Source organism: Muntiacus reevesi, chromosome 6, assembly GCF_963930625.1.
Source record: "Muntiacus reevesi chromosome 6, mMunRee1.1, whole genome shotgun sequence".
In the NCBI taxonomy this organism is placed as follows: Eukaryota; Metazoa; Chordata; class Mammalia; order Artiodactyla; family Cervidae; genus Muntiacus; species Muntiacus reevesi.
Genome location: NC_089254.1, coordinates 89,430,645 through 89,458,078, shown reverse-complemented (window position 1 = coordinate 89,458,078; position 27,434 = coordinate 89,430,645). Strand labels below are relative to the sequence as shown.

Here is a 27,434-nt window from a genome sequence, read left to right as displayed (position 1 = left end):
ACCAGACCACCTGATCTGCCTCTTGAGAAACCTGTATGCAGGTCAGGAAGCAACAGTTAGAACCGGACATGGAACAACAGACTGGTTCCAAATAGGAAAAGGAGTACGTCAAGGCTGTATATGGTCACCCTGCTTATTTAACTTATACGCAGAGTACGTCATGAGAAATGCTGGCCTGGATGAAGCACAAGCTGGAATCAAGATTGCCAGGAGAAATATCAGTAACCTCCGATATGCAGATGACATCACCCTTATGGCAGAAAGTGACGAAGAACTAAAGAGCCTCTGATGAAAGTGAAAGAGGAGAGTGAAAAAGTTGGCTTAAAGCTCAACATTCAGGAAACTTAAGATCATGGCATCCGGTCCCATCACTTCATGGCAAATAGATGGGGAAACAGTGAGAGACTTTATTTTGGGGGGCTCCAAAATCACTGCAGATGGTGAAATTAAATTTAATGTAAGTTAATTTCATTAAATCACTGTAGCCATGAAATTAAAAGATGCTTGCTCCTTGGAAGGAAAGTTATGACCAACCTAGACAGCATTTTAAAAAGCAGAGACATTACTTTGCCAACAAAGGTTCGTTTAGTCAAGGCTATGTTTTTTCCGGTAGTCATGTATAGATGCGAGTTGGACTGTAAAGAAAGCTGAACGACGAAGAATTGATGCTTTTGAACTGTGGTGTTGGACAAGACTCTTGAGAGTCCCCTGGACTGCACGGAGATCCAACCAGTCCATCCTAAAGGAGATCAGTCCTGAGTGTTCATTGGAAGGACTGATGTTGAAGCTGAAACTCCAATACTTTGGCCACCTCATGCGAAGAGTTGACTCATTTGAAAAAGACCCTGATGCTGGGAAAGATTGAGGGCAGGAGGATAAGGGGATGACAGAGGATGAGATGCTTGGATGGCATCATCGACTCAATGGACATGAGTTTGGGTGGACTCTGGGAGTTGGTGATGGACAGGGAGGCCTGGCGTGCTGCAGTTCATGACTCGCAAAGAGTCGGACACGACTGAGCGACTGAACTGAACTGACTGAATTCCTTGAGTTTATGATTTTGGTTCCTTTTATAGAGAAGCAACTTGGCAGCATTTTTCTGGTTTTCTTTCCTAACTCCATAGCTAGAGAGTTGCCTTTGTGTGATGTGATACTTTTGATGATTTAAACTTAAAAGAACATAAAACTGAAATGTCTGAAAAAGTTGGACAGCATAAAGTATAACCTGTGAAAAAATGATCCTCACTTAATATCAGGGTAAATTAAGTGTGTTGTTCCAAAAACTTGGATTTCAAGTCGATTCTCAGCCAGCTGTCAGACTTCTACCATCTTGTTTGGTAGAACTCAAATCTCAGGAAAGAGGAAAAGACTGGTGAATAATATGAACAAGAAAGACTTCAAGAATAAGCTTATCCTTGTTGTCTCAAGAAAAATCTTAGGGGGAGACATGTGTAGTGTTTAGAGAGAGAAAGTTTAATGGATTCCAGATCTGAGTCGTGGGTTATGGGGAGGAAGAAACAATTTACTTGAAAACAGTTCTTTTTCATAACTTTCCTATTTGATGACTTTTCAGTTTGACTGTACCAATACTCTCAATGACCAGCTACTGGAGAAAGTGACAGTGCAGGTGGAGCCATCAGAGGCCTATGAAGTGCTGTGTTGTATCCCAGCCCCCAGCCTGCCTTACAACCAACCAGGAGTATGCTATACTCTCGTTCGTTTACCCGAAGATGACTCTATAGCAGGTACCAATACACAGGATACAAGAGATGTGATTAAGAGTGCATTACCACTTGAACTCTGAAGTATCTGGACAGATATTTGGGGTCCAAAGAATTTGTTTCTTTTCTGTGATTCATAAATGTAGTGATAATGAATTGTAAATTTATAAAGTTAGTTACTGCTATAGAAATACTAATTTTATAACCAAATTTCTGAGTAAAATATGCTGGACATTTAATTTTAAAAGAGAAACTGAATGTATACAGTGGTAGCCCAAAACAGAACTCACACTTTCTGTTCAAACAGTATCATCACTAGTGAGGGTGCATATACCTGATGTCCCCTATGAAGGATCATGGCCTGCTTTTCCCTGATGTTTCTTTAGGGCAGCCTAAGGACTTTTTAGTTAGTAGACCCATGGCATCGTAAAATATATTGTTTTTAAGGGTCCTATAACACAAGGCAAGTGTCTGAGAGTATGTCTCAGCATAGTGACTAGTTTAACCAACATTTGTGTATCCACAGTTGAGAAAGGCTTTGTTATCTACTTGACCTGTGTGCACTCTTGGCGATTGGATTGGGAGCTTGGTTGGAGGGGGCGGGGGGAGCGGTGCAGCACACGTGGGAAGGAGAGCCAACTGCTAGTGTCAACAGTAATTACAAATTTGGGATTCTAAGACCTTATGACCTACCCCCTGTGAATGTCAAGTATTGTATTTGATTTCTTTTCTCCGTTTTCCCACCTGAGTCCTTTTCTTCCCATGTTTGCTGCAGAGTATATTCACAACTGTTACCCAGTTTGCACTGAAATAAGCACACACATTGTACTTACATTTTGAACAATTTTTATTACTAGTACAGGAAAAAACAATTTTTACTACTAATACAGGAAAAAACATATAGCTAACAAATATTGGGAAAGTTACAGAGTTACAAGAAATCGTAAAAGTACTAGTAAATAGTTATCCCTGGTCATCATTCAGTTACATTTGGGGCTTAACCTGTCTTCCTTTAGCCCCTCTCCCAACTCCCTTTTTCGATATTGGTTCCGGGAGCGCCTGCCCAATCTTAGCTGGCTGTTGGATGATAGACCAGGCTACTCAACTTTAGCACGAGGTAGATTCAAGTTGGCACCATTGCTGGGTCTGAACCCCAGGTTGTTCCCTCTGGCCCTGGGTGGACCTGCAGTTGCAGCCACCCTGGATCCATAACCCCCTGGGTAGGAAGGCACTTTCTATCTGGCCTCCACTATTTCTCCTTTGAACATTAGGCCATCCAACTTTAACCTTTAATTATCTCCTTTACCCCTTTTTATGAGGTTTCTCTTATTCCATTCCCTTTTAACTTCATTTTCTTTCCTGGTCTGTTTCCCTCTGGTTAGATTATCTAATGTCCACCAGCCAGTAATTAAGCTGGCTGTACTCTTATGTAGCTAGTTTCATTTAACCTTATTCTAAACCAATATCTGGGCCCAGTCGTAATGTAGCGCTGTGACTTTTGCCATCATCCTGGGATACTCTGTTCTTTTTCTAGTAGCCACCTCTTCATATTTCAAAATTCTAACCCCATTTCTACTTCCCACAAAGTTTCTGTATTTTTAAGGAATGCCGTTACTTCGCCACTTAATTTTAGAGGGAACCAAAATGCTAAACTCATTGAAGAATCAAGCTCTTCCCAGTTGAGAATACTAGCTCCTCCCATTTCCCCAGGTTCACTTGGATAACTGATAACTCAGGTGCCTCACATCCCAGGGAGTGGTTCTAACAGAATACAATAAATACAGTTTTACAATATCAAAAATACATAAAACAACAATGTTGAAATTACATAAGTTATATACAGTATAGGAGAAAGCAACAACAACAACAACAGAAAACATTTTTACCAAGACAGAAAGCATAGGGAGGATGCCTCACATCCCAGGGAGTGGTTCTAACAGAATACAATAAATACAGTTTTACAATATCAAAAATACATAAAACAACAATGTTGAAATTACATAAGTTATATACAGTATAGGAGAAAGCAACAACAACAACAACAGAAAACATTTCTACCAAGACAGAAAGCATAGGGAGGTTTTATCCCTCCTTACTAAGGAGTTAATTTCTTTTTAAAACATACATCTTACAAATTAGCCCAGAGGTTTCAGCTTTTGGTCTGCTGGCTATGGACTGTTTTGGTTGATGGTTGTTAGTGGGGTGTTTGTTGTTTTTTTTTTTTTTTTGGTTGTTAGTATTTTGTTTATAAAAATCTGGCATTTGGAGAATTTTCTAAATTCAACAGTGTTTGCTGATTGGTGTTCAAACTCAGTTATAAACTCTTGTGATTATATCTTGGATAAAAGAAATGAAATTTAGTCTCAACATTCGGACTTTTAAAATTTGGAAAGTTTTAAAAAATTAGTAGGTTGACTTACTAATTTTACCAATGATTTTACCCATCATTTACCTGCTTAGGAAAAAAAAAACTCCTTTCTATTCTTTAGTCTTTGTTAGAAATTATGAAATTTTAAGCCTATGGCCAATCCAAAGTCTTTGCTGTGCAATGAACAGAAGAGAAATACCAGGTCACAGGTGGTAATAAAAGTCTTTTTTCCCTATTCCTTCCTTTCAGCATTTTCCTGTTGTAGATATTCTGAATCTTAACCAATGACATAAAGATCTATACATCACCTCTGCTTGTCTCATCTCAGAAAATATATTTTCCACATAGTTACAGGGGAAAAAAAAGAAATTCTATAGATTGTGATTTCCTTCCTTCAAATTGAAAACTATACAGAATAGGAAGGAAAATAGGTTTTGGAGACAGATAAACTAGGATTTGAATTCTGACTTTGCTATTCACTGAGTGCTTAATCGTAGGCAAATGTTTTGATCTCTGTATACCTTTTAGGATTGTTGTAAGGATAAAATGAAATTAAGTAAAGTGATGAGCATGGTGCTCACCATCACTTTATGGTGCCAGACACATAGTAAATACTTAACAGGTAGAAGGTATTCTGAAACTATCCACTTTCTCCCTTTACCTAACTCTTTAAAAATCAAGCTGTTCACAGTTCAAAAGATAGAGACCCACCAGTTTCCTCAGAAAATTATTGTCAGTTGTTCTTACCTTTTCTTTATCTTTAAAACCTTCCCATTTCTCCTTACTGTAAAAGTGTACAAAAAAATCTATGCCATCTGAAAAAATTTAAACTCAGCATCAAGTATTACCATAGCTTCTTCCTTGAAATCTTGGGAAAATTGTAAAAAGAGTAACCCACATCCTAAGTCTCAATTCATCCAACTGACCTTCTGTTCTCCAGCAACTACCCTTTACTTAAACTGTCAGAAAAGCCTTCACGCCAGCACACTTTCTTAGTGTCCTTTTTCACACAGCAACTTTCTTTCCTCTGCATGTTTATTACACCAGTAACAACACATACATGCAACATTCTGTGAATTTTTCCCCTACTTGGAACCTCTGTAATGACCATACCCTTTTGTTTTATTACTTACTCAGAACCATTCTAATCCCTATATTGCTTTAATTATTGAACTCTCAGTTATTATAGAATCATATTTCTTACCTCAAACCATCTGAACAAATTTAAATAGCCCTCAACAGAAAATATCCATACCAAGGTCACATTTAACAGTACATATCTGAATCTCTTTTTCATTAGGGAAAATGAAAGTGGCTGCCTCCCACTTAACAATTCACAACTCTTTCATATGATGCATACCAACATTCATACTGTAGTTCTAGACTTTCTACCTACACCTCCTTAAACCTTTATATTAACTGGAGCTACCCCAGGATTCTGATGGACTCCAAACTCTTCTCTGAAGCTGCTGTTTCCATTCTATTATTTGCTGTTCAGTATTGATCACATTAACTCCTGACATTCCGAATTAAATCCACAATTTCAGTGAAGTAAAAAAAAAAAAAACCAAACCTGAGATAATTTTAACTCTGACTCACCTTCAACCACTCACTGGGATTTATATTACTGATCCTTAGGTGAAACCTTGCATTCTTCCAAGCTAAGCACATAATCTGCAATCTTTGTTCAAACACTAAAAAAGCAGGCAGGATAAGTTGAACATTACTATTTAGCCACAATATATCTGTTCCCTTTATCACTAGAATTTGTATCAGTCTAGCTAGAGAGTCCATATTCTTCCAAATTTGACCTGTTAAAAGAGATCAGCCAGGATCAAGTCTGAGACATTCATTCACTTGTTCATTCATCTCATAACCAATTTCCCTTTCCTCAAACACTGAAATTTTTAACATTTCCTCTGTACTGACTTTGAACCTTTCTTCCTATCCTACACTTCATGTTCACCATCATCATTGATAGCTGTCATCTTTATTGCTGCCTTTCTTGAATGATAACATCTGTCCAGAATGCAGTGTAACCATGGGATATCCACTCATTTCCTCTTCCCTCTCTTGTAGCCTTAGGAAAAACCTCTGCTTGTTGGTACCCCTCAGGTTTGGTTCACAGTCTGGCCTTTCAGTGCCTTCAGTATGTGAAAATGTAACCCTACTCTTTAATATTCAAAACAATCCCATCCTCTGGCATGCATTATCATCTTTGGATGTCCGCAGTACTGATGTTACAAGGACTGCTGCTTATGCTCTCCCTTCAGATTTTGTGTTTTGACTTTCTATATGACCATTGATTCTCTTGAATCCACCCACTCTGACATAATTACCTGATAGATTTTCAGGCAGCCACCAATTTCCCTGTGACGATTTCTTTTTATGTTTTCTTCCACTTTTCCTTACTTCATTAATTGTGATCAAGTTGAACAGGTAGCACTCTGCATCATAACTGTTATAATGCTCCTTAATAATTGCAAGAATGATTTATATGTATATTGTCAACTAAGTTCCCACTTTAACCACTTCTTTCCATTTTTCCTTCGCTCACTTTCATTAGAAAACAAACATATGAACACTTTATCAAGTATATGTAGGAGGCATATTTTCCCAGTGCTAAACACAGTTCTTTAAAAATCCAGTTGATTGCACCTTTGCTTTGTACTTGACCATGTTGTAGCCTCTCCCTCCATAAACATTCTGCATTGTCTCTCTTCCCTTAAAACAGTGCTTGCTCATGGTTATAACAGATGGCACCTATGCTTTCTTATAGTCACTAGTCTGCACGTACTGTCTGACCTCCATACCACATATGGTACCCATCCTGCCCATGAGATCTGCTGGTATCCCAGATTGGGAGCTGTTGAAGCTGTCTTCCCCTTTTCTGTGGAGCCCCCTTTAACTACCCTGACCCCTTACACAGCCATTAGGTCCTCCCTGCCCTCCATGCTGCCTGTCTCTTTCTTTTCCCTTTGGCTCTCCTCATCCATCTCAACATTGGCCCACCACCTTCACAGCCACTCCAGAATCCAAAGTCTCTCTCTTTGCACGCTGAATCCAAGTGAACCTTGCTCAGGCATCCTCTGACTTTTCTCCACTCTTGTGTTCCAGCCCCTCTGCTTTGTCCTCAGCATGCCATCCTACTTCCCCGACCACCTGCCCACAGGGGCAGTGGGCTTTTCCTTGATATCTGGTCTCTTGTTGAGCCTCTCTCATGCTCCCCTGTAGCCAGCTCTTGGTCTGCATCATACTGTAGTGACTGTGTATGCTGTCCCCATTCATCCCTAAGTACCTGTCTTTTCAGATCCCTCAGGCTTCTGTCTGACCTTCTATCATTTCATCTAGTGACGCTTTGCACTGACAAACTTGTTTCAAACACTTTCTACAGCCCGCTACCTCTACCAGCTCAACCTCCTCTGCCTCATCCACTTCTCCCATGTTCCACCATGGCCTCAACCATGTTGTCCTCTGCTTCCTGTGTGGGCTTCCTCACTGCCTTGGCCCGCTCGTGGGGGCAGAGCTCCTGGATGGACATCTGACTCCATCCTTTTTGGCCACTTGCTGTCACACTTCGTGCACTGTGTTCCTGACCCTCTCAACTACCCTCTCCCACCCTAGGTAACAGGTGCCATCGCCTCACCTTCCTCACTCTTCCTACCCATTAGACCTCCTCCTCTACCACCTGTTTCAGAATGCTCACCTGATCCCTCCTACGCCTGGGGCCTGATTTCATCATCTCTCCTGACTTCCTTCTCTACTGCACAAATGCAAAAGAAACTGTCCAACCTTAGTCATGTGACATTCTTTAAAAAGGCTACTGTCTGAACCTTCCAATTCATTTTTCTCTGTTCTGTGCATCCTTCTTGATCCTCACCTTCTACCCAACACAGTTCAGTCCTCTCTGCTTCAGCACTGTGATACAATATGCTGAATCCACACACACTGCCTTCCACCCACCCTCAAGTACCAGGCTGAGCTCACCTCCTGGGCCCCATGACCCGATGTCGCCCCTCCCTGTAACCTCTCATGTCTCCATCCACAGCCTTGTCTCACACTCCTTTGATCAGGTCTTGGGAAGCCTCGGCCATTGATTCTCCTGCTTTTCCTTTCACCACAGCGTTCTCACCTTCTTCTCACCCTCTTGCCCCCACACCTGCCAGCCCCCTTCCTGACACCTCCACACCACGTCCAGACGTGCACAGAGGTCTAGACACCCTCCTCCTCCTCCTCCCTCCTAGCAGTCACCTCTCCCAGACGCTCTGACCTCTCCCACCCCCTCTGCCCCTTCCATCAACTGGACATCCCCTCTGGTGTTCTCTGCACAAATACACACAACCTGCTGTCCGCCCTGGTCCGTCCTGCTGTCTGCCTCCCTGCCCTCCTCCCTCCTAGCAATCATCTCTCCCCCAGACGCTATTCTGCACTGACCACTCCCACCCCCTCTGCCCCTTCCATGATGTGGACAACCCCTCTGGTGTTTTCTGCACAAATACACACAATGCTCCTTCCTTTCAGTCATCACTTCCATCTACGTTGAACCTACTAAAGAGTTTTAAACCTCAAACTCAGGGACACCATGCTTGCAATCTGCTACCAACTGATTGATAGTAACCACCCCCCCCATTCTACCCCTCACCCCCCATCATTCGGGTGCCTTGTTGGCTACATTCATTTATTCGCTGTCTGCCTGGTCCTGGGTCCTTTAACTCCAAGTCTGACAGTCTGGATTCTGATGCCTTCCTATGCCTGACCTGGGGGCTAAACTGATGACCCTTCACCTCTCTTACCAGCTCTCCACCTCCCTTCCCCCCAGTGATTCTCACCCGAGGATGCATGACCCCCAAGGCCAGCCTATCAGCAGCATCTCTGAGGATTGTTTTTGTGTTTTCTTTTTGGGTGTTTTTGGGTTTGTTTTTGTTTGGAGCAGAGCACTGCTCACCCTCAGATGTTCTGATAGGCCTCCCTTGGGGGCCATGCCCCAGCCCCCCCGCGGGTGAAAACCACGCCCCCCACCCCGGGGAAGAATCACTGCTGTGGAAGGCCAGCCTGCCTCCCTGGGCCGCACTCTTCCCTTGCCCACCTCGGGCCTCCCATCAGCTGCCACTGGCCCAGGTCCTCAAAGATCCCAGCACTGCTCCCCTGACACTGGCCCGGCACTGTCCTCCTGGAACCACCTCATTCCCTTCCCTGTTAACTCATGGACACCTGAGGTGCCCCAAACCCCAGTGCATTAGAGCACTCTTTTGTTAAACCACACCCCCTGCCAACACTCCTCTCCCCACCCCTCACACTGTATGACTCTCGGGCTTTGGAACAATATCTTCGGTGCAGACCTGTCCTCTTAGCACTTTGTCCATTACCTCAGGTTACCATTCTTCATTTCAACCCTGTGATGCTGTCCCCCTGGGGACTCTTACCCCCCCCCCCCAAGTCTTCCTGTCCCTCAGTGTTTCCACTGAGCAGACCTTTCCCTTCCTCCCTCCCTGCAGTGACTCCCCTTTGTCCTCTCTGTGTGGACTCACTGGTCCTCCCAGTCCTCAACCTGTAGTCATCACCCCAACCCTGGGCGTGTCATCACTCCAGAAGCTCAGTTAAAGCACATGATGTTCCAGTATCTGAAGTTGTCTCATAACCCCCCTCCCCCGCATCTTGATTCCAGACATCCCCCTCCCATGTTCAGCTCGGTCAAACCGACCTGAGCCCCAGCCCAAACCCATTCCCTGCCCACTCCTGATACTCACCTCCCACCCTGTCCCCCGACCCCATCCCCAGCAGATCGGATCCATAGTACTGAAGAGCCTGGCTGAACGTTCTACCCTAGCCACGACATTCCAGGTGCAGCAGCAGCCACTGCTCCCAGCCACCACTAGCCACCCCTTTCTTTAAACGCCTCCCTCCACAAGCCTCAGCCCCACTGGCTAGCCCTGTAACTCTCAAGTCCTTCTGGGTGGCTCGGCTGCCAGAATGCCTCTCTGCTACCTCCCCCTTCTCCTTGCCCCTGCTGCTGTCCAGCCTGTGTCCCTCCCCCTGCCCTCTGCTCTCCATCCTCCCCGGGTGCCTCCCACCGCCTGGTCTGTCTCTGCCAGGTGACCCTCCTGTCCTGCCACCTCAAGACCCGTGTGGACGTTCCTTCCTCTGGCTTTTCCTCACGTGATCCACTCCTCTCCTTCCCCTCCCTGGCCTAGGGAGTGTGTCAGCCTCTCCTCTAGGCCCATCATCTCCTCTCCATCCTCCCTGATGCCTGTCATCACTGCCCTGGGTCATCCCTTCTCCATAGGGGGTGCTCCGTCCTGAGACCTGCTCTCCCAGCTCACACTCCTTCCATCCCCTGCCCTGCCCCCTTCTCTCCAGAACCACCCACTGTCTCTGGTTCAGTCCTTCCGCAGCTCGGGCCACGGTTTCCCTTTAGGCTCCCTTTTCCTTAGCCTGGCACTGGCTCTTCTTGTCTCACTTCCCTTTTCATCCAGCCACTGCTCACAGGACTTACACCAGGCCCCTACCTTCCCACCTCCTCCCTCCTTCTCCTCCACTGCTCCCACCTCTCCTCCTTCGGACCCTGGAATGCACCCCTGCCCTGCCCCATTGCCTTGCTCTCCCACTCCCTGGTGACATGATCCAGATCTCCCCTCTGCCCTCTTTCTCTCTCAGCTGTGCTTTAAGACTCTTCTGGTTCTCCATCTCATTCTGCCTGCCCCTCTGTTCCCCACATCCAGCCTCCTGATCTGAGCCCCCAACCCCAGTCTCCACCATCCTGCCCTCCGCTCTCTCTTACTGTGCCTCTGTGCCTGCCCCGTTTTCTTCTGACTAGACCTATGGTTTGAAGGTCCCTGTTTTTCCCCTGGCTCCTTGTGTGGAGTCTCTCTGCCACCTTCTAGGCCTCCACCCTTTAGAGGTCCCTTGTAAATAACAGAAGCACTGTTGATACCACTTTAATTCCCGGCCTCTCCTCTGCCAATTCTGTTTGCTGCCCACACTGGACCCCATGCACTGGAGTCCACCCTCGAGCCCCCGAGGCCTGGGGTGTTTCTGTGCAGCCTCTCCCGTCTCTCCCTGTGCAGCGCTGCCCACGTCACCAGTCGTCATGGCCCCTGTCTCCAGCTGCTCCTGGGAGCCTTGGGTCCTCACCCAGACCAGGCCATGGTCCCTAGGCTCCCTTTTCCTGTCTCCCCTTCCTTCCTCTCCTCTCTTCCCTCTTAGTCAAGCCATTGCCCACAGTTCTTTACCCCAAGCTGCCGCTTCCTCCTCTTCTTCCTGCCCTGGCCGCCACTGCGTCCATTTCTTCTCCATCAGCACCCATGCTACACCCCTGCCAGCTGTCCTTGACCTCACATTCCCCCTTGAAATAGTCCGGGTCCCCCTGGCCCTCTTTCCGTCCTGGTGACATTCCATTCACCCCACCTGTGTAAGATTTCTATGACCACTGCGCCCCGCCATCTCTCCATCCTGTTCTGCCTTGTCCCCTCTGTTGTCCATCAGCTCTCAGCCTCCCAAACAAGAGCTCCTGACCTCCTAACCCCCATCACCCACCCCTTCCCTTCCCCCTCTGCGCCCCTTTGCTGCCCATGTTATCTTCTCAGACTAGATCTCTGACACTCCACAGGTTTTGGTGGTGCCTCCTCTCTTCCAGCTGCTCTGGGTGGACTCTCTCCACTACATTAGACTCCCACCCTTTCCAGTGCCCTCCCTCCCCCCATAAGCAGATGCATGAATTCAGCAATGGTTGGGACGTGTCACCTCCATCTTGGTTCCTGCTCCCTCCTTCACCATTTTTCCATCAGACAGACCTGCCTCTCTGGGCTCCTCTCTGACCTTCCATCCTCTCTTCACACCTCTCCCAGGTTCCCTGCTGGTCGTACCAACACTGCTCTTTTTCCTGCATGGGATCTGTCATACCCTTGCCCCACTTGTGGAGGCAGAATATCTGCTTCTCCATGCCCACTTCTTCAGGTCTTTGTAATCCCTCTCCTGAGGTGGTGGATTCCCTGATCTTCTCACGTAACTTCTCATTCCTTAGCTGCAAGGGTCCAGCACCTGGGCCTCCTCCCCTCGGACCCCTCTCCTCCACGACCCACTCTCAGTTGTCCGAGGCAGCTCAGCTCATCTGGGCCCGGTCTCTAGGTCTCTCCTGGCTTGCTTCTCTAGGGCACACACAGCAACACTTTCAGCTACTCTCCGTGACCCTTCCAGCTGGACTCGCGTGTCTCTTCTGCTGTGCGCTCCCTTCTCGGTTGCCCGTCCGCTGCTCAACCCCGTTCAGTCGTCTCTGCCTCAGTCACACTGTGACGCACTGTCCTGTCCACATGCCCCACCCTGCAAAGATCCTGTCCTGTGAACCCAGGCACCCTGTCCTCCCAGCTCCCCCCCCCCGATAACCTTTCATGTGCCATTCAGATTGTTTCATACTCTTCTGACACATTCGTGGGGAACCCTTCCTGACTCTCTGCCTTCATCCCTTCTCCACAGTACTGTTACCTTTAGCCTCCTCCCACGCTGCCACACCCTCTAACCCCAGCCTCCCTCTGCACAGAGCCCTGTCCCTGCTGTCCGCCCTCCTCCTCCTCCCTCCTGGCAGTCGCCTCTCCCCCAGACACTCTCCTGCACTGACCTCTGCCAACCCCTCTGGCCTTTCCATCAGTGTGGACGTCCCCTCTGGTGCTCTCTGCCCACGTACATACAACCCCTCATCCTTTCAGTCTCCACTTTCATCTCTGGGCTTTGTATCTCAAGCATCCTCAGCTCTGGGACCACCAAGCTGGCAATTCAATTCACTCTTGAACCATTAGGAGCAATTGCAACCCACCCCCCGTCATTCAGGTGTCTCGTCAGCTACATCCATTTGCTCGCTGTCTGCCTGGTCCTGGGTCCTTTTCCGCCATGTCTGACAGTCTGGACTCTGATGCCTCCCTCAGACCCAGGGGCTCATCTGCTCACCCTTCTGCACTGGGCCACTGCCTCTAGCAGCTCATCCTCCACTGGCCTCATCCCAGCTCTCCCAGTTCCTCACTCGCCTGACCTGCGCTGTGCTCTTCCTCCTGCAGGGGCTTCCTCATGCCCTTGGCCCACTTTGGGGGCCAGCTTCTCCACACCCACTCTCCCCTAGCTCTCTGCCATCCCTCTGGGCACACTGTGTCCCCTGACCCTCTCAACAGGCCTCTTCTGCTGGGTGCCATTGCCTCACCTTTCTCACTCTGGTCTGTCAGACCCTATCTCCTCTACCACACGCTCCAACCAGCTGGAGACGACTCACCAAACCTCCTTTCTCCTGGGCCCCGTTTCCAGGTCTCTGCTGCCTTGCAGTTACTGCACACAGAGCAAAGAAGCAGTCCTCCCTGAACATGTGACCTTCTCTCAGCCTCCACAGTACCCTTTCTGCTGGACTGTGTCTCCTCTGCTCTGCGCTCCCTTCTCCGTCCCATCTCCGCTGCTCAGCCCAGTTCAGTCGTCTCTGCCTCATTCACACTGTGTCACACTGTGCCGAATCCACACGGTCCGCCCACCAACCCACTCTCAAGAGCCTGGCTGAGCTCACCTCGCGGGCCCCACGACCCCTCATCGTCGCTTCCACGTTTCCATCCAGACCCTCGTTGCACCCTCTCCTGACATAGCTCTCAAGGACCCTCGGCCTCTCATTCTTCTCCTTTTCCTTTCATCACAGCCCTCTGACCTTCTTCACACCCCCCTGTCCCCACATCTGCCAGCCCCTCTCCCAACAACTCCACAGTCCGTGTGGACCCGCACACAGCCCTGGTCCTGCCATCCTGCCCTCCTCCTCCACCCTCGGGCAGTCACCTCTCCCCCACACGCTCTCCTACACTGGGCTCTCCCATCTCTTCATGCCACACCCCACACACCCCACACACCCCTCCTGCCGCCCACATTTCATGACTCTCAAGACTGTTACAGTATCTTTGGTCCACTTCTCCTCTTTCTCAGTGCTTGTCATTTGTCCCTTTCAACAGTTCATCCCTCCTCTTTCAGATCTGTGAAGCCCTGCTCTTATGGTTATCTTGTCCATCTGTCTTTCCTGCCTGCCAGGTGCTTCCCTCCCACCTTTCCTGCAGCAACTCTCCTTTGTCCTCTCTGGGTGGACTCAGCATTCTTACCCTCCCTCCTCTTAATGTAGGCATACCCCTAACACTGGACTTGTGATCAGCCCACAAGCTCAGTTAAAGTAGATGACATTCCCAGTACCTGGAACTTGGCTCATGTGTCCCGACTCCCACCCCTCCTCCCACCCTCACTGATCTCATCCCTGCTCTCCTGTCTGACCCAGTCAACTTCTACCCACACCCCAAACCCCATCCCCCCAGCTCCCACCATGTCCCAGCTGGATTCGTAATCAAGAGCCTGACCGAAAAGTTCCACCCTTGTTACAACATTTGAGGCCGTAAGAGTAGCCACTGCTCCCCTCCCACTGCTAGCCACCCCTCCCTTTCCTGTCGTCTTCCATGGCTCTGTCCCCACTGACTGGCCCCGATGCTATGAACTTCCTTCCAGATGGCACCTCTGACATCTATCTGGATTCTTACCTGCCACCTTCCTCTTCTCATTGTCCCTCTTGGTGATAACCTGCCTGTCTCCTTCCTCCTCTCTCCCCTCTCCATCCTCCTTATATACCTCCCATCTGTTGCTGGCAGGTGCCCCTCCTTTGGTGGTGCACTGAGACCTCCACGTGTACATTCCCTCCTGTGACTGTTCCTCGTGTGAGTCATCCTTTCCCTTTCCCTCTCTGGCCCTTCTCTAAGGGCCATGGTCTCATCTCAACGTTCCTGATGCCCATCAAGTTGCACTGGGTCATCTGTCCTCCACAGAGGGTGCTCCCTCTTGTGACCTGCTCTCCTAGCTCTCTCCTTCCCCTCTATGCCTCATTCTTCTCCCTAAATCATGGACTGTCACTGGTCTGGTCCTTCCACTGGCCCCAGCCACTGTTTCCCTTTAGGCTCCCTTTACCTCAGTCTTGCACTCTTCCTCCTCTCTCCTCCCTTTTAATCAGGCCATTGCCCACGGGACTTTACACCAGGCCCCCACTTCCCCATCTGTCCCTCCCCTGCCTCCATTGCTTCATCGCTCCTCCACTGGAACCAGGGTGCATCCCTGCCCATTGCCTTGCTCTCCCTGATGACAGGTTCAGACTCCCCTCATTCCCTGTAGGCCACCATTCCCTTACAGCACCCTCCAATTGTTTCCCATCCCGTTCGGCCTTGCCTACTCTGCTATTCGACTCTACCCACCCAAACAGGAGTCCCTCACTCCTCAAGCATCCCACCCACTGCTCTCTCCTCTCGTGGCCCTTTCATGCCCACGTCAGTCCCTGCTTTCCCCTGATTCTCTGTGCAGTCTCTCTGCCACTTGCTAATGTCCACTCTTCAACAGCCATGGGATAGCAGAGACACCAACTCGGTGATGGACGGCAAATGTTGGTACCATCTTAGTTCCCACCCATCCCTATGCCATTACTGAACAAGTTTGCTATCCACATACTGGGTTCCACCTGGTCCTTGCCAGTGTCCCTGAGGTTCTCTGCCAGTGTCTATCTGATGGCGCAACCCTGCCCTGTCCTCTGTCAATTGTGGCCCTTTGCGCTTTGCTCTGAGGGCCTTAGGTCTTCACAGGCCCTGGTGATGGTATCTCAGCTCTGCTCTGCTCCTGCTGTCTGGCATCATTACCACACAAAAGCCTGCTGCCCCATGAGATCTGTCACAGCACCGAACTAGGAGCCCTTCAGGCTGCCCTGCTCTTCTCGCAGCATCCCCTTTACCTGCTCGGAGCCCCAGCAAGTTCATGACATTCTTTCCCCTCTTCACTGCCACCTGTTCCTTTCTTTTTCCATCGATTCCCCCGACCCAACTCATATCCTAAAGATACCTTCCACAGCTGCCCGAGACTCCAATGTGTCTCTTTCCAGGCTGGTTGCCACTGAACTGGCTCGGCCCCTCATCCACTTTTTCTCCTGCTGTTGTCTTCAAGAGCCCCTCTGCTTCCTCTTCAACATCTCATCCTACTCCCTCTCCCAGCTGCCAGTCTTGCGACACATTCCCTAATCTTTCCCTCAGCTTCTTTTCTGACCTGCCCTTATGCTCCCTGAATGCCAGCTTCTTGGTCCTCAGCATGCTGGAGTGAATCCAGGCTATCTGAATTCACAGCAAAACATGCTACTTTTGGGGTTACCATTTTGGAGAAAGTCATTGCTTCTAGGCGCCCTCTGACCTTTCATCATCTCACCATGTGCTACATAGACAGGGCTGTCTTCATATTTTCAAACCACCACTACCTCTACCATCTTACCCACTCTGGTCTCACCCATCTCTCCTGACTTCCTCACTTGCTTGGCCCTCATGGCACTCTTCCTTCTGCACAAGCTTCCTCATGCTCTTGGCCCACTTCCAGGAGCACAGTTCCTAGATTCTTCACATCTCTCCTTCTAGCCCTTTGTCATTCATCTCTTGGTGCACTGCATTCGTGTTCCTCTCAACAAGTCTCTTCTGCCCTGGTTGCCGATCGCCATCACATGCAGTCCCTCACTCTCCTGGCCCGTTGGACCCCCTTTCCTCTCCATACTCTCACCTCCCCCAGACTGCCCATCCAGGCTCCTGGTTTCAAGGTCTCTCCTGCTTCGATTCTCTACTGCAACATAGGAAGAAAAGAAGACACAGACCTGTCCTACCTAACATGTGAGATTCTTTCAGCTACACCGTGAGCCTTCAGACTGGATTCCATCATCTCTGCTCTGTGCTCCTTTCTTGATCCTCACCCACTGCTCATCCCACTTCAACCCTCTTTGTGGCAGACACACCTGAATCCACAGGCTCTGCCCACCATCCCGTTTTTCAGCCATGTGGACTGACACTGTGTTTCTCCTCCAGGACCTTGGGAAATCGCTCCCCATAAACTTGCATGTTCCCATCCAGGCCCTCAGCAAGCACTCCTCTGCCACAGCTCTTGGGTCGTCTTGGCCTCTGATTCTCCTGCTTGTCCTTTCACCACCACACTCCCAGCTTCTTCTCACCTTCTTCCCCCTGCATCTGCCAGCCCCGCCCCTGACACGTCCACACTCCGTCCAGACCTGCACAGAGCCCTGGTCCTGCTGTCTGCCCTCCTGCCGTCCTCCTCTCCCCGCCCTCCAGTCATGTCTCCCCCAGACGCTGTCCTCCACGGTGTGTCCCATCGTCCATCTGCACTTTGTTCGTGTGGACGTCTCACCCAGAGCTCTCTTCTCAGAGACAGACAACCCAGTGTCCTTCTGTGTGCCACTCCCATTCTCAGCCCTGCTGCTCAGGCTTCCTGAGCTCCCGGAACACAGCCATGGTGCCGCACTCGCCACCACAGAAGCTGAAACCTAACCCACCCCCTCTCAAGTCCTTTGTCGGCTACATCCACTTGCTCGCTGTCTGCCTGGTCCTGGGCTCTCTTCCTCCTTGTCTGACAGTCTGGACTCTGATGCCTCCCTCTGCCCCACCCACCCTTCACCTCTCTGCCCCACTCTCCACCTGCCTTCCCCCCAGTGATTCTCACCCGAGGATGCATGACCCCCAAGGCCAGCCTATCAGCAGCATCTCTGAGGATTGTTTTTGTGTTTTCTTTTTGGGTGTTTTTGGGTTTGTTTTTGTTTGGAGCAGAGCACTGCTCACCCTCAGATGTTCTGATAGGCCTCCCTTGGGGGCCATGCCCCAGCCCCCCCGCGGGTGAAAACCACCCCCCCCCACCCCGGGGAAGAATCACTGCTGTGGAAGGCCAGCTTGCCTCCCTGGGCTGCACTCTTCCCTTGCCCACCTCGGGCCTCCCATCAGCTTCCGTCAGTTCCTCAAAGATCCCAACACTGGCCTGGCACTGTCCTCTTAGAACCAGCTCATTCCCTTCTTTATGAACTCATTGACTTTCCCCAAACCCCAGTCTTCATTAAACACTATTCCTTTCACACACTCTTATATAACCTTTATGATTCTCAAGCATTGGGAGAGTATCTTTGATATAAACCTGTCCTTCTTGTTGCCTGCCACTGTCCATTAACCTAGGTTACCACTCCTCATTTTCAGACCAGTGACACTGTCCCCCTGGAGAACCTTGCCCCTGTTGTCCTCACGTTCCCCCCAGTCTTCCTGTCTCTCTGTGTTTCCACCAAGCAGCCCTTTCCCTTCCTCCCTTTCTGCAGAGACTCCTTTGTCTTTTCTAGGTGGACTCACTGGTCTTCCCAGTCCTCAACCTATAGTCATCACCCCAACACTGGAGGTTCTATCAGTCCGGAAGCTCAAAGTAGATGATGTTCCCAGTGCCTAGAGATTGGCTCAAGTTCCCCCCCAATCCCCCACCCCAATAATCCCAACCCTGCCCTCCCCCAAACCCAGTCAAACCCCACCCCACCCCCACCCAAACCCAGTCCCTCCCACCTCATCCCACCTCCCACACCACCCTCCACCCTTCCCACACACCCACTGATCCCAATCCCTTCCCAAAATCCCATCCCACTCCCTACCCCCACTACCCACCCCATCCTATTCCCTCCCCCCATCCCCCAGCGGATCCGTAGTAGTAAAGAGCCTGGCAAAAAAGTTCTACTCTAGCCACAATATTCAGGGCTGTAGCAGCAGCCACTGCTTCCACCCACCACTCACCACTCCTTTCCACACCTCCCTCCCCAAGCCTGTGCACTCATTGGCTAGCTCTGTAATTCTAAAGTCCTTCTGCTTGGCACCTTGAAATCTGCCTGGATTCCTACCTGCTCACCTCCCTCTTCTCCTCCTTCCCTCTGCTGCTGTCCAGCCTGTGTCCCTCCCCCTGCCCTCTGCTCTCATTCCTCCCCGGGTGCCTCCCACCGCCTGGTCTGTCTCTGCCAGGTGACCCTCCTGTCCTGCCACCTCAAGACCCGTGTGGACGTTCCTTCCTGTGACTTTTCCTCATGTGATCCACTCCTCCCCTTCCCCTCCCTGGCGTAGGGAGAGCGTCAGCCTCTCCTCTAGGCCCATCATCTCCTCTCCATCCTCCCTGATGCCTGTCATCACTGCCCTGGGTCATCCCTTCTCCATAGGGGGTGCTCCGTCCTGGGACCTGCTCTCCCAGCTCACACTCCTTCCATCCCCTGCCCTGCCCCCTTCTCTCCAGAACCACCCACTGTCTCTGGTTCAGTCCTTCCGCAGCTCGGGCCACGGTTTCCCTTTAGGCTCCCTTTTCCTTAGCCTGGCACTGGCTCTTCTTGTCTCACTTCCCTTTTCATCCAGCCACTGCTCACAGGACTTACACCAGGCCCCTACCTTCCCACCTCCTCCCTCCTTCTCCTCCACTGCTCCCACCTCTCCTCCTTCAGACCCTGGAATGCACCCCTGCCCTGCCCCATTGCCTTGCTCTCCCACTCCCTGATGACATGATCCAGATCTCCCCTCTGCCCTCTTTCCCTCTCAGCTGTGCTTTAAGACTCTTCTGGTTCTCCGTCCCATTCTGCCTGCCCCTCTGTTCCCCACATCCAGCCTCCTGATCTGAGCCCCCAACCCCAGTCTCCACCATCCTGCCCTCCGCTCTCTCTTGCTGTGCCTCTGTGCCTGCCCCGTTTTCTTCTGACTAGACCTATGGTTTGAAGGTCCCTGTTCTTCCCCTGGCTCCTTGTGTGGAGTCTCTCTGCCACCTTCTAGGCCTCCACCCTTTAGAGGTCCCTTGTAAATAACAGAAGCACTGTTGATACCACTTTAATTCCCGGCCTCTCCTCTGCCAATTCTGTTTGCTACCCACACTGGACCCCATGCACTGGAGTCCACCCTCGAGCCCCCGAGGCCTGGGGTGTTTCTGTGCAGCCTCTCCCGTCTCTCCCTGTGCAGCGCTGCCCACGTCACCAGTCGTCATGGCCCCTGTCTCCAGCTGCTCCTGGGAGCCTTGGGTCCTCACCCAGACCAGGCCATGGTCCCTAGGCTCCCTTTTCCTGTCTCCCCTTCCTTCCTCTCCTCTCTTCCCTCTTAGTCAAGCCATTGCCCACAGTTCTTTACCCCAAGCTGCCGCTTCCTCCTCTTCTTCCTGCCCTGGCCGCCACTGCTTCCATTTCTTCTCCATCAGCAACCATGCTACACCCCTGCCAGCTGTCCTTGACCTCACATTCCCCCTTGAAATAGTCCGGGTCCCCCTGGCCCTCTTTCCGTCCTGGTGACATTCCATTCACCCCACCTGTGTGCAGATTTCTATGACCGCCCGCGCCCCCCGTCTTTCCATCCTGTTCTGCCTTGTCCCCTCTGTTGTCCATCAGCTCTCAGCCTCCCAAACAAGAGCTCCTGACCCCTAACCCCCATCACCCACCCCTTGCCTTCCCCCTCTGCGCCCCTTTGCTGCCCATGTTATCTTCTCAGACTAGACCTCTGACACTCCACAGGTTTTGGTGGTGCCTCCTCTCTTCCAGCTGCTCTGGGTGGACTCTCTCCACTACTTTAGACTTTCCAGTCTAATGGTCTGGAAAAGTCTTTCCACTTTCCACCCTTTCCAGTGCCCTCCCTCCCCCCATAGGCAGATGCATGAATTCAGCAATGGTTGTGAAGTGTCACCTCTACCTTGGTTCCTGCTCCCTTCTCCACCATTTCTATGCACATCCGCTACCCCTACACTGGACTCACCCCCGTGTGTCCACACTGCAGGTCCTAAGAGTACTTGCTAGTGCTCTCTCTGGCCCTTTGCTTCTGCCGTTATCTTCTTGGACTATAACCCCACCACTAGCCAAGGTCCCTCCTCCTGGGCAGAGTCTCTGTGCACATGCACATCCTCCACCCTCTCCAGCCCCTAGGAAGAGCAGAAGCACAGATCAGAGACCACTGCCCAGAGTCACCTCCACCTGATCTGACCCTGAGTCCCTCACATGGTGGTGAACCTCCTCCTTCCTGGCCCCCATTTACTGCCACCAGTCCCTTCTCCTCCCATCCACTCTCCTGAAGCAACTGGAATCCCACAGATCGCCTTGTGTGGCTGTCAGACTCCAGTGTGCATCTCCCTTTGCACACTGGTTATACACTGACGTGACTCAGCCCCTGTCCTCCTTTTCTCCCACTCCTGTCTCCCACAAGACCCTCTACTTCACCTTCAACACTCCCTTCCACCTGCCAGTTCTGGGGCAATTCATGGGTCTTTTCCTTGATCTCTGCTCCCTCCTGCCATGATGCTCCACCTGTTGTCAGCCTCTTCCTCTTTAATACAGGGTAAGAGTCCTTCTGCTCTCCCCCACCTTTTCTGGTCCACCATTTTGGGGGTTGATGCTTCTGTGAGCTGCTCTCTGACCTGTCATATCTGCCTATTATCCTACACTGACGCAGTTGTTTCCCACGGTCTTCAGTGGGCCAGTACCTCTGGCTACCACCTCATCCTCCCCAGGCCTTCTCTCACCACTTGCGTTTCCCTTGCTGGCTTCATGTGTGCTTTGCTTTGCCTCCTGCACGGACTTCCTCAAGCCCTCAGTCCGTTACTAGGGGCAAAAGTTCCTAGATTCTCCACGTCCACTCCCACCTACAAACTCTATCCCATCCCACACTTGGTGCAGCGCTTTACTGACCTTTTCAACAAGCCTCTCCTGCCTTCGACACCAGGCTCCACAGCGAGCCCTTCCTCACTATTAGCACCGCTCTTTACCACATTCTCCCTTGCTCAGCAGACTGCCGGGTCGCCTTTCCAGGTCTCTGCTGCTTTTGAGTTACTGCCTACATAGCAAAGGAGCAGTCCTCCCCGAGTCCTGTGATATTCCTTCAGCTACCACTCTGAACCTTCCAGCTGGAGTCAGTTGTCTCCTCTGCTCTAAGTTCCCTTCTCCATCCATCACCGTCTGCTCACCCCAACACAGCCATCTGTGTCTTTGTTCGGAAACACTGCACTGAATCCACATGCCCTGCCCCACAAACCCCTGCTCACGCGATGTGAACACAGTCTATGGTGTTTCCTTCCAGGCTCCCAACATGTCGCTCTCGATAACCTTTCATATCTCTATTCAGACTCCTCTGTTGCATTTTTTTTGACACAGCACTGAGGAAGCCTTTTCTCCTGACTCTACTTCCTCCCACGGTGGCACTTTCTGCTCTTTTCTCACTCTGCACAGCTGACGCCAAATCCACGCCACAGTTCTCAGTCTCGCCCTTCACAGCTGTGGGCGCAACTTCCACCTCCTCGTCTTCTCCTTCTCCTACTTCCTGTGCAGGCATCTCACCCCAAATGCTCTCCTGGACTGTCCTCTCCATCCCCTCTGCCCCTTCAGTTGGAATGTCCCCTCCTTCCTGGTGCTCTTTGCTCATATACACACGAGCCACCATCTGTTCAAGAAGTTCTCCAAACTTTCTCAGCCTTACTAAGAGCCCTCAGGCATCCTCAGCTTTGGGACCACCACAGTGGCACTTCACTTCTGACCCACTAACAGTAATTCCAACCCACCCAAACCCCATAATTCAAGTGCCTTGTCAGCTACATTCGATTAGTTGCTGTTTGCCTGGTCCTGGGTCCTTTTCCTCCATCTTTGACATTCTGAATTCTGATGCATCCCCCTGCCCCGACCGGGGGATGATCTGCTCACAAGTCACCTCTCTGCCCAGCTCTGCACCTACCCTTCCCCCCAGTGATTCTCACCCGAGGATGCATGACCCCCAAGGCCAGCCTATCAGCAGCATCTCTGAGGATTGTTTTTGTGTTTTCTTTTTCGGTGTTTTTGGGTTTGTTTTTGTTTGGAGCAGAGCACTGCTCACCCTCAGATGTTCTGATAGGCCTCCCTTGGGGGCCATGCCCCAGCCCTCCCGCGGGTGAAAACCACCCCCCCCACCCCGGGGAAGAATCACTGCTGTGGAAGGCCAGCCTGCCTCCCTGGGCCGCACTCTTCCCTTGCCCACCTCGGGCCTCCCATCAGCTGCCACTGGCCCAGGTCCTCAAAGATCCCAGCACTGCTCCCCTGACACTGGCCCGGCACTGTCCTCCTGGAACCACCTCATTCCCTTCCCTGTTAGCTCACGGACACCGGAGGTGCCCCAAACCCAATGCATTAGAGCACTCTCTTGTTAAACCAAACGCCCTGCCAAAACTCCTCTCCCCACCCCTCACCCTGTATGACTCTCGGGCTTTGGAAAAATATCTTTCGTGCAGACCTCTCCTCTAGCCACTTTGTCCATTGCCCCATGTTACCATTCTTCATTTCAGCCCTGTGACGCTTTCCCCCTGGGGAGACATACCCCCCCCAAGTCTTCCTGTCCCTCTGTGTTTCCACTGAGCAGACCTTCCCCTTCCTCCCTCCCTGCAGTGACTCCCCTTTGTCCTCTCTGTGTGGACTCACAGGATTTCCAAGTTCTCAACCTGTAGTCATCTCCCGAACCCTGGGCGTGTCATCACTCCAGAAGCTCAGTTAAAGCACATGATGTTCCAGTATCTGAAGTTGTCTCATAACCCCCAACCCCCGCATCTTGATCCCAGATATCCCCCTCCCACGTTCAGCTCGGTCAAACCGAGCCCAAACCCATTCCCTGCCCACTCCTGATACCCACCTCCCACCCTGTCCCCCGACCCCATCCCCAGCAGATCGGATCCATAGTACTGAAGAGCCTGGCTGAACGTTCTACCCTAGCCACGACATTCCAGGTGCAGCAGCAGCCACTGCTCCCAGCCATCACTAGCCACCGCTTTCTTTCCACGCCTCCCTCCACAAGCCTCAGCCCCACTGGCTAGCCCTGTAACTCTCAAGTCCTTCTGGGTGGCCCGTCTGCCAGAATGCCTCTCTGCTACCTCCTCCTTCTCCTTGCCCCTGCTGCTGTCCAGCTTGTGTCCCTCCCCCTGCCCTCTGCTCTTCATCCTCCCCGGGTGCCTCCCACTGCCTGGTCTGTCTCTGCCAGGTGACCCTCCTGTCCTGCCACCTCAAGACCCGTGTGGACGTTCCTTCCTCTGGCTTTTCCTCACGTGATCCACTCCTCTCCTTCCCCTCCCTGGCCTAGGGAGTGTGTCAGCCTCTCCTCTAGGCCCATCATCTCCTCTCCATCCTCCCTGATGCCTGTCATCACTGCCCTGGGTCAACCCTTCTCCATAGGGGGTGCTCCGTCCTGAGACCTGCTCTCCCAGCTCACACTCCTTCCATCCCCTGCCCTGCCCCCTTCTCTCCAGAACCACCCACTGTCTCTGGTTCAGTCCTTCCCCAGCTCGGGCCACGGTTTCCCTTTAGGCTCCCTTTTCCTTAGCCTGGCACTGGCTCTTCTTGTCTCACTTCCCTTTTCATCCAGCCACTGCTCACAGGACTTACACCAGGCCCCTACCTTCCCACCTCCTCCCTCCTTCTCCTCCACTGCTCCCACCTCTCCTCCTTCGGACCCTGGAATGCACCCCTGCCCTGCCCCATTGCCTTGCTCTCCCACTCCCTGATGACATGATCCAGATCTCCCCTCTGCCCTCTTTCCCTCTCAGCTGTGCTTTAAGACTCTTCTGGTTCTCCGTCCCATTCTGCCTGCCCCTCTGTTCCCCACATCCAGCCTCCTGATCTGAGCCCCCAACCCCAGTCTCCACCATCCTGCCCTCCGCTCTCTCTTACTGTGCCTCTGTGCCTGCCCCGTTTTCTTCTGACTAGACCTATGGTTTGAAGGTCCCTGTTTTTCCCCTGGCTCCTTGTGTGGAGTCTCTCTGCCACCTTCTAGGCCTCCACCCTTTAGAGGTCCCTTGTAAATAACAGAAGCACTGTTGATACCACTTTAATTCCCGGCCTCTCCTCTGCCAATTCTGTTTGCTACCCACACTGGACCCCATGCACTGGAGTCCACCCTTGAGCCCCCGAGGCCTGGGGTGTTTCTGGGCAGCCTCTCCCGTCTCTCCCTGTGGAGCGCTGCCCATGTCACCAGTCGTCATGGCCCCTGTCTCCAGCTGCTCCTGGGAGCCTTGGGTCCTCACCCAGACCAGGCCATGGTCCCTAGGCTCCCTTTTCCTGTCTCCCCTTCCTTCCTCTCCTCTCTTCCCTCTTAGTCAAGCCATTGCCCACAGTTCTTTACCCCAAGCTGCCGCTTCCTCCTCTTCTTCCTGCCCTGGCCGCCACTGCTTCCATTTCTTCTCCATCAGCACCCATGCTACACCCGTGCCAGCTGTCCTTGACCTCACATTCCCCCTTGAAATAGTCCGGGTCCCCCTGGCCCTCTTTCCGTCCTGGTGACATTCCATTCACCCCACCTGTGTGCAGATTTCTATGACCACCTGCGCCCCCCCGGCTCTCCATCCTGTTCTGCCTTGTCCCCTCTGTTGTCCATCAGCTCTCAGCCTCCCAAACAAGAGCTCCTGACCTCCTAACCCCCATCACCCACCCCTCGCCTTCCCCCTCTGCGCCCCTTTGCTGCCCATGTTAGCTTCTCAGACTAGATCTCTGACACTCCACAGGTTTTGGTGGTGCCTCCTCTCTTCCAGCTCCTCTGGGTGGACTCTCTCCACTACGTTAGACTCCCACCCTTTCCAGTGCCCTCCCTCCCCCCATAAGCAGATGCATGAATTCAGCAATGGTTGGGACGTGTCACCTCCACCTTGGTTCCTGCTCCCTCCTCCACCATTTCGAAGCACGTCTGCTACCCCCACACTGGACTCACCCACATGTGTGCACACTGCAGCCCCTCAGAATACTTGCCAGGGCTCTGTGTAGAGTCCCTCTCGCTGTGCAAGACTGCCCTGTTTCCTCAGTTCCCTCCCTGTCACTGGGTCCCTTCCCCTGTTTGCTCCTGAGGGCCCCAGGTGTTTAAACCCGGGCCCTGGGTTCCCAGCTCTGCTCCTGCTGTCTCCACTCAATGCCACATATTTCCAGTCCTCTCACCCCCAAGATCTGCCAACATCCCCAGACTAGGAGCTGCTCACATGGCCTTCCCCTTGTCCACGGTGCCCCCTTTGCTGTCTCGAGCCCCTGGCACCCCCATGAGCTTTTCTCCCCTCTTCTGTCCCTTTTCTCCCCTTGACGCCCCTCGTGGTTTCAGGGTCCACGGCTCACGGCTGCGCCCAGACTCCACTATCCCCTTCCCCACACTGAGTGTGGACGGAACATTACTTGGCCCCGCCTCTGCCTTTTCGTTCTCTCTTATCTTCAAGAGTCTTCCTGCTTCTCTCACCTCCTGCCAGCATGCCACAGGGCCAATGGTCTTTCCTTGACGTCCACTCACTTCTGGACCTGCCCTCGTGGGCCCTCTGGTGCCATGTGTGCTGCCTGAACCATCTGCTGTCGTGGTTTGCCCCGACGCACTTGTCCTTTAGGGGGCCACCATTGTGGAGACAGACCCGCCTCTCTGGGCTCCTCTCTGACCTTCCATCCTCTCCTCACACCTCTCCCAGGTTCCCTGCTGGTCGTACCAACACTGCTCTTTTTCCTGCATGGGATCTGTCATACCCTTGCCCCACTTGTGGAGGCAGAATATCTGCTTCTCCATGCCCACTTCTTCAGGTTCTTGGTAATCCCTCTCCTGAGGTGGTGGATTCCCTGATCTTCTCACGTAACTTCTCATTCCTTAGCTGCAAGGGTCCAGCACCTGCCCCTCCTCCCCTCGGACCCCTCTCCTCCACGACCCACTCTCAGTTGTCCGAGGCAGCTCAGCTCACCTGGGCCCGGTCTCTAGGTCTCTCCTGGCTTGCTTCTCTAGGGCACACACAGCTACTCTCCGTGACCCTTCCAGCTGGACTCGCGTGTCTCTTCTGCTGTGCGCTCCCTTCTCGGTTGCCCGTCCGCCTTTCTACCCCGTTCAGTCGTCTCTGCCTCAGTCACACTGTGACGCACTGTCCTGTGCACATGCCCCACCCTGCAAAGCTCCTGTCCTGTCAACCCAGGCACCCTGTCCTCCCAGCTCCCCCCGCCCCCGATAACCTTTCATGTGCCATTCAGATTGTTTCATACTCTTCTGACACATTCGTGGGGAACCCTTCCTGACTCTCTGCCTTCATCCCTTCTCCACAGTACTGTTACCTTTAGCCTCCTCCCACGCTGCCACACCCTCTAACCCCAACCTCCCTCTGCACAGAGCCCTGGCCCTGCTGTCCGCCCTCCTCCTCCTCCCTCCTGGCAGTCGCCTCTCCCCCAGACACTCTCCTGCACTGACCTCTGCCAACCCCTCTGGCCTTTCCATCAGTGTGGACGTCCCCTCTGGTGCTCTCTGCCCACGTACATACAACCCCTCATCCTTTCCGTCTCCACTTGCATCTCTGGGCTTTGTATCTCAAGCATCCTCAGCTCTGGGACCACCAAGCTGGCAATTCAATTCACTCTTGAACCATTAGGAGCAATTGCAACCCACCCCCCGTCATTCAGGTGTCTCGTCAGCTACATCCATTTGCTCGCTGTCTGCCTGGTCCTGGGTCCTTTTCCGCCATGTCTGACAGTCTGGACTCTGATGCCTCCCTCAGACCCAGGGGCTCAT

The 27,434-nt window shown here is 51.8% G+C and overlaps 1 protein-coding gene across 1 annotated transcript in view; it reads left to right on the top strand.

Annotated features, from left to right (window-relative positions):
- Window positions 1-27,434, top strand: part of COPG2 (COPI coat complex subunit gamma 2) — a 265,234-nt gene that overhangs the window by 82,225 nt on the left and 155,575 nt on the right. Inside the window, exon 20 of the mRNA XM_065939126.1 lies at window positions 1,574-1,745. Coding sequence (XP_065795198.1) covers window positions 1,574-1,745 — 172 coding nt within the window. The remainder of the gene's footprint in view (window positions 1-1,573; window positions 1,746-27,434) is intronic.